At 51.6% G+C, this 7,262-nt stretch overlaps 1 protein-coding gene across 1 annotated transcript in view; it reads left to right on the top strand.

Moving 5' to 3' along the window:
* Window positions 1–6,450, top strand: part of Farsa (phenylalanyl-tRNA synthetase subunit alpha) — a 12,754-nt gene extending 6,304 nt beyond the window's left edge. The window contains exons 5-13 of the mRNA XM_028861781.2: window positions 1,225–1,317; window positions 1,397–1,525; window positions 1,599–1,714; window positions 4,560–4,644; window positions 4,736–4,835; window positions 4,938–5,106; window positions 5,197–5,274; window positions 5,427–5,541; window positions 6,052–6,450. Of these exons, the coding sequence (XP_028717614.1) occupies window positions 1,225–1,317; window positions 1,397–1,525; window positions 1,599–1,714; window positions 4,560–4,644; window positions 4,736–4,835; window positions 4,938–5,106; window positions 5,197–5,274; window positions 5,427–5,541; window positions 6,052–6,190 (1,024 nt within the window). The 3' untranslated portion in view covers window positions 6,191–6,450. The remainder of the gene's footprint in view (window positions 1–1,224; window positions 1,318–1,396; window positions 1,526–1,598; window positions 1,715–4,559; window positions 4,645–4,735; window positions 4,836–4,937; window positions 5,107–5,196; window positions 5,275–5,426; window positions 5,542–6,051) is intronic.
* Window positions 6,451–7,262: the final 812 nt, after the last annotated feature.

The following is a 7,262-nucleotide window of genomic DNA, read 5'->3' on the forward strand; positions in this document are numbered from 1 at the left end:
AGCAGGTTGTCAGCTGAGAACCTGGACGGTGTCCTGAGCATAGGAAACCTCAAAGCCGACCCCACAGTGATGCACTTCCTCCAACAAGGCCACACCCACTCCAGCGAAGCTGCACCTCCTAACAGTGCCACTGCCTATGAGATTAGGGGGCGGGGGTGGGGGGGTGGGGGGTGGGGTTGGCAGTTATATTCACACTACCACATCTGGTAACTGAGTTCCGTCCCTGGGACCCACGTGGTAGGACAGAACTGACTTCTCGAAGTTGTTTTCTGACCACACATGAGCTGCAGCACGTGCACACCTGCGCACACACAAGCACACGCAGAGATGAGTGATGTGATGATGATTTTTAAAGCTGGAGGCACTGGAGGGCTGGCTCGGTAAGAGGACCTGTGTTAGGTTTCTCGTTCCCATGTTGGGCAGCTCACAACTACCTGTCACTCGAGCTCCGGGACCCATGTTGGGAACAGCTCCAGGGATATGATACCTTCTGGCCTCCACAGGCACCCACACATGATATACATTCACACAAACATACAGACATATACAATACACATAAATAAAACGAAACTGAGGATGTAGCTCAGTTGTAGGATACTTACCTGACATCCAAGGCACCGGGGTTAATGTCTACCACCACAAAGAAAGCAGCTGGACATGGTGATACACGCCTTTAACCCCAGCCCAGGGAGCAGAGACAAGTGGATCTCTGTGAGTTTAAGGCCAGCCTGGTCTACATAGGAGTTCCAAGCCAGCCAGAGCTCCATAATGACACTGTATTTAAGGAAGAAGAAAAAAAGCAAAGCAAATAAGGACACACCCTGTAATACAATGTCTAAAGCCTTTCCTTTTGGGCTTTATTCTGTCACGTGACCCTCTAGAACACACAGAGGTAGGTAAGTAGAGCAGGTTCTGGGGGTATAGCTTGGTTGATTAGTATTAGTATGCACTAAGTCCTAAGTTTGACCCTTAGCACTATGTAACCCTGGTGCAACATAGGCCTGTAATTCCAGCGGATAGGAGGTGGAGGCAGGAGCTTAAGGTCATTCCTGACTGTACAGCGAATTCCAGGTCAGTCTGGGGTACATGAAGTCCCTTAAAACAACAACAAACCACCTAAAACCAGGGGGACTTGATGGCTGGTTCTGGGATTAGCACCCAATGGACAATCAGGGGAGGCCTCTCGAGCTGACAGCTAAGTCCCTTCTCTTCCTCTATTCATAGGATCCTAAAAACATACTGGGTAAGCAAGGGCAAGGCCTTCAGCACAAGTGTGTCCAAGCAGGAGGCAGAGCTGAGCCCAGAGATGATCTCCAGGTAGGGTAAGGAGAGGGTAGAGGCTGTGGGGGAGGGTGGGGCAGCCCTCTTCATGTCTTTGTACCCTGAATTCCCACAGCGGCTCCTGGAGGGACCGGCCCTTTAAGCCCTATAACTTCTCTGCCCGAGGGGTGCTCCCAGACAGTGGCCACCTGCACCCATTGCTCAAGGTCCGCTCCCAGTTCCGGCAGATCTTCCTGGAGATGGGGTGAGCAGAGGGCCTGGGATGGGGTGTGCCAGCTACCGGTACAGGCAGGGCAGCCAGTCCATGTCTCCTGCAGGTTCACTGAGATGCCCACGGACAACTTCATTGAGAGCTCCTTCTGGAATTTTGATGCACTTTTCCAACCTCAGCAGCACCCAGCACGTGACCAACATGACACATTCTTCCTGAAAGGTGGGGAGCCTGGGAGCCTGGCCAAGGTGGTAGGTAGCAAAGGTCCCAGGTCTGGGGAAGCTTTAGGGAAGGGGTGTCCGATTTCATAAAATGGGGTCTGGCCTCATTGTGGTCAGCAAGGCCTGTCCCATCCCCCAGTGATTTCTCTCCATTGTGCCAGTCCGTGCTTTTTGAGCATGCCAGGCTGCGGCCTGCTGCGGCGCCTTGGTCTGTGTTGTGCCTGTGCTAGCCACCTAGAGTTGTTTAATTTCAGGGTTGTTTTTTTTTTTTTTTTTAAGAGAGAGAGTTTCACTATGTAGCCTTCGATGGCCTGGAGCTCATGTAGGTGAGGCTGGCATGGAACTCACAGGGGTTCCCCCCCCTCTGCCTTGCTAAGGCGCAATGCATGGAGATCTTTTACTTTATTCAGAACTTCACTGACTGTCTGGAACTCACTATGTAAATCAGGCTGGCCTCAGACTCACAAAGATCCACCTGCTTCTGTCTCCCCAGTGTCTGGACTGATGACATGGGCCACCACGCCTAGCATAGGTCCTGAATTTTTAATGCCACTTTCAGGCTGGGTGTGGCTCATCAATTTAGCGCTTACTTAGTACATATGGGAACCTGGGTTCTGTTTGTCCCTAGCATGGCATAAATAAATAAATAAATAAATAAATAAATAAATAAATAAATAAATACCCCAAAGCCACCTTGAATCTGTCACTTCCCCTCTCACCATCATGTAAATTCCCAAGGGTTTATTTGGGGTCAGAATCTTTTTCACTAAACTGAGGCGTGTTTGTGAGCTGGAGAAAAAGCCTAGCAGTTAAGAGCACTTGCAGAGGACCCAAGTTTAGTTCCCAGCATCCGTGTTGAATGTTCACAGCAGCCTCCAACTCCAGCTCCAAGGAATCCAATGCCTTCTGGGCTCCTCGGGCACCCAAACTCATGTGCATACACCTTACACACAGACACACAGGCATATACATAATTGAAAAATAAAAATACATCTTTAAATAGAAGCATGTTGTCCTTAGTTCTAGAAATGTTTCTCTCTCTCTCTCTCTCTCTCTCTCTCTATCTATCTATCTATCTATCTATCTATCTATCTCAGTTGTTATTGTTGTTTTTCTCAGATAGTCTTCCGATGTGACCCAGGCTCGCTCTGAATTCATGTCGGTCCTCCTGCCTCAGCTTCTCAAGTGCTAAGACCATCTTGCCTTACTAGTTTGGATTGTTTTGTTTGAGACAGGGTCCCACAGTAGCCATGACTGACCTCGGCCTCCAGCATGATGGAACACAAGTGTGAGCCACCAAGACTCGTTACTTGTCTCGTGTGTGTGTGTGTGTGTGTGTGTGTGTGTGTGTGTGTGCTGGTGCTGCTGCTAGGGATGGAACCCAGGGTCTCCTGAATGCTGGCACGTTCTCTGTCACTGGTCATAGGCCAGCCCCTTTAGTGTTCTGTTTCACTGTCCTTAATCCCTCAGAAGTGAGGGACTTCTCACAGTGGTGGTCTTCTCCTGTATGAGGTGAACGGGTGAGCAGGTGAGCTCCCTAGGTGCCCATTGCCAGTTCAGTAGCAATGATGTTGCTGTTGTCATGGTACCCAAAACTCATCTTCTACTCCATTGTTGTAAACCTTCCAACTACAGGAAGTGGTACTGTCAGCCCCTCTTTTGCAGTTGAGGAAACTGAGGCACAGAAAGAATATCACTTGCTTAGGGCAACACAGCTGGTACCTGCTAAAGACTTACTCAAGCACCAAAACTATGTTGTCAACATTCCTGAAGAATTCACATGCTTGAGCTGGGTGTGATAGCTCTTACCTGTCACCAGTACTCAGGACGCTGGGGTGGGGGTGGAGGTATGTATTCTAAGTTCATTCCCCCCAAAAAAGGAGAGAACATTGTTTTGCTTATTTGCTTCTGGGGGTACATCTTAGTGTTAGAGCGCTTGTCAAACCTGAGGGAGGCCCTGGGTTCCAGGAAGCATTGGGAGCAAGTCACGTATTTCTTGAGCAAGGTTTATATGAAGACTCCTGAATGGCAAGATTGCTGCTAACCAACTGAGTCAGCCCTGAGAAGGACAAAAGTCCCTGCCCCCAGGGAGATCCACTTCTGGACTAGGAATCTGTGTAGTGGGTTAAAAACTATTGGAGATGTTAGTGTGTGCCTGTGGGGCTAGGGAGGACGTGTGTCATTTCAGTCTTAAACAAGGCTGGCTGTGGTGGCACGCTCCTTTAGTCCCAGCACTCTGGAGGCAGAGGCAAGTGGATCTCTGAGTTCCAGGCCAGCCTGGTCTACAGAGAGAGTTCCAGGCCCACCAGAGCTATAGTCTGTCCCAGTTTTTTTTTTTTTTTTTTTTTTTTTTTAAAGTCTTAGCTGGGCGGTGGTGGTGCACACCTTTAGTCCCAGCACCCGGGGAGGCAGAGACAGGCAGGTCTCTGAGTTCGAGGCCAGCCTGGTCTACAGAGAGAGTTCCAATACAGCCAGGGCTACACAGAGAAACTCTGTTTCAGAACCACCACCCTCCCTCCCCAAAAAAAGTCTTCAGCAAAGACAAGGAAGTAAGGGAGAGAAGTCTGTGACAGCTGGAGCTGGAGCTGTGGCCAGTGCAAAGGTTCTGAGGCTGAAATGTCAGTTGGTGACCCTGTGCCTGCAGGGCAGGGTCAAGTAGGACTGAGGAGACCAGAGCAGGAGGCCACGGGTCAGGGCAGAGGGAAACTTGGGCTTTCACACAGTGAAGAGGAAAGCATGGGTAAGTGGGCTCTGGGTGAAGAGGGGGTGCCATCAACTGAGGAGTGCCAGGCACCTCCGAGTGCTGGGGCACAGGGGCTGACTGAACACATGACTGTCCTGCCTAGATCCCGCTGAGGCCCTGCAGCTACCAATGGATTACGTCCAGCGGGTGAAACGGACCCACTCCCAGGGCGGCTATGGCTCACAGGGGTGAGGCAGAAGCAGGATTCAGGCTGGGCAGGGGCAGGAGATTGGGGTTCAAGGACCACAGGGCAGACGTCTTGCTTTTTTTTTTTTGAAGTTACAAGTATACCTGGAAGCTAGAAGAGGCCCGGAAAAACCTGCTTCGCACACACACCACATCAGCCAGCGCCCGCATCCTCTACAGCTTAGCCCAGAAGGTACAACTTGGCCTGGGCAGGGTGGGTGGTTGGTACTGTCCTGTAGATCTTCTGACCTGTTCCAGGGCCGGGCCTGACCTGGTGGTCACCTATCCTCCCCAGAAGCCGTTCACACCAGCCAAGTACTTCTCCATTGATCGTGTGTTCCGGAATGAGACACTGGACGCCACACACCTGGCTGAGTTCCACCAGATTGAGGGTGTGATCGCTGACCATGGGCTGACCCTGGGCCACCTCATGGGTGTGCTGAGGGAGTTTTTCTCTAAGCTGGGTGAGCAGGCAAGCCACTCCAGGCAGGCAGTATTTGGGGTCCCTGAGAGGGGGCTTCAGGTCATCAGCCTGCCTTGCCTAACCCCTACAGGAATCACCCAGTTGCGCTTCAAACCAGCCTACAACCCCTACACAGAGCCCAGCATGGAAGTGTTCAGCTACCACCAAGGTCAGGGATGGGAAACTGGATACAGAGGGATGTCTGAGGGGCCTCACATTTGGCCTGGGTAACCCTCTTTGATAAGCTCCTACCCCATCTTCCAGTTCTCTGTGGGCAGTATCACCCACATGCATGCCCTAGCCTCCCCTTTGTCCCCACAGGTCTAAAGAAGTGGGTAGAAGTCGGCAACTCTGGGGTCTTCCGCCCTGAGATGCTCCTGCCCATGGGACTCCCTGAGAATGTGTCTGTTATTGCTTGGGGTCTCTCCCTGGAGCGGTGAGTGCCCAGGCCAGAACTTGGGATAACTATCATTCATTCATTTGTTCATGCCTCTTGACAATTCTTTAGTAGGAATGCCCAGTCTTGTGCCTGGCCCTGAGCTGTGAACAGGAAGCCGATTTCCCCAGTACCGTGCAACCTGACCCTAGCAGAGAAGGGAGGACACTGAGGAAATTCCGAAGGCGGGAATGTTGATGGGCAGGAAGTGCTGTAGAGAGGGTAGAGCAGGAGACTCGGTGATCAGGAAGGAGGCAGCGAAGGCTTCTAGCAGGTGTAGCAGGCACAAGGCCCGGCCAGTGCAAAGTCTCTGGGGCTAGACTGAGCATGGGGTATGTGAACAGAGGTGAGAATGGGAGGTAAGACGGGCTTGGAAGTGACTGGGCCGATGGTACAACGTCTTGTTCACCACGGGGAGGCTTGAGCATCCATTCTGAGAAAGATGGGTGCCTCTGAGAAGCAAAAGATAGCCTAATCTGACTTCGTGTTAAATTCTGTTCCCTCTCTTAGGCCAACAATGATCAAATATGGCATCAATAACATCCGAGAGCTGGTGGGCCACAGGGTGAACCTGCAGATGGTATATGACAGCCCTGTGTGCCGCCTGGACACTGAGCCCAGGTCTCTACAGACACAGGAGGCTGCATGATACAGGTTGCCCCAGAGAGCCCTGTCCTGTCCCTGTGCATCCCTCAGCGGTGACCTCTAATATTTGTGAGGCCTCTGTGAGGCCAGCTCACCCCCTCTGCCTCACCCACCCAGGGGCAGGGTCCTGAGTGCAGGAAGCAGGTTTTTTGTGCTGGTCTCTAGTGGTGCATGTAGTGTGCCTCTAAGGGTGGGTCTGGGCCCTGCGGGTCGGCTCTTGTCTAATAAAGTGGGCACTTTCCCCATGTGGTGCCTCTCCTTAGGGTCCTTCCTTGTTGTTCATGTCATAGGTGATTTGTGGGCCTTCCCTCACTCCCAGTCCCATGCAGTGCTCCCCTTCCAGTGGGGAGGAAACTGAGCAGTGGTTCCTGAGTGTGTTGGTTTGGGGGGTCACGGCTTCAGATCCTCCGTGGTCTGGGATCCTAGAAGGTCCCAGGCAGTCCATGCAGGTCCATGGCTCCACTCAACATTTATTTTTAATGGGTGTGTGTCTGTTCAGGTACATGTGGAAGACAATCCTGGGTGTCATCCTTAGGAACACTGTCCATGTCCTTTGAGACGGGACTCACCAGTTTGGCCAGGCTGCCTGACAAGTAGGCTCCAGGGACCTTTCTGCCTCCACCTGTCCTACTCTAGGATTATAAGTGCACACCCTTGTTGTGAGTGTAGACTCTGTTGATTGAACTCACACAGCAGGCACTCAGCTGAGCCAGCCCCTCGCCCCTAGCATACACTAATCATCAACTGGTGTCCAGTCCTCCTCTAAGTGAGTGGAACTGAAACTCCTCTTGGGGAAAGGAACATTTAGTAGGTGATGGTCCTAAAAGCCAGCATTCCCATGCTTGGTAGGAGCAAGGGTGTGGGGTGAGAAGCTGCTCTTAATTCTCCTATGATGAAATCTCTCGGCATTGGAGCAGCTGAAGTGGAGCATCATGAGTTCGAGGCCAGCTAGGGCCACATACTTAGTCTGTGTCAAAAAAAGAGAAGACTCATGAACTTTGAGGAAGAAGTTGCATAAAGCTTCGGGCACCTGCACTTGAATTTGCTTTTCTAGGGCTGATTTTTTTATGTTGATG

This window comes from Peromyscus leucopus, chromosome 5 (genome assembly GCF_004664715.2).
Source record: "Peromyscus leucopus breed LL Stock chromosome 5, UCI_PerLeu_2.1, whole genome shotgun sequence".
In the NCBI taxonomy this organism is placed as follows: domain Eukaryota; kingdom Metazoa; phylum Chordata; class Mammalia; order Rodentia; family Cricetidae; genus Peromyscus; species Peromyscus leucopus.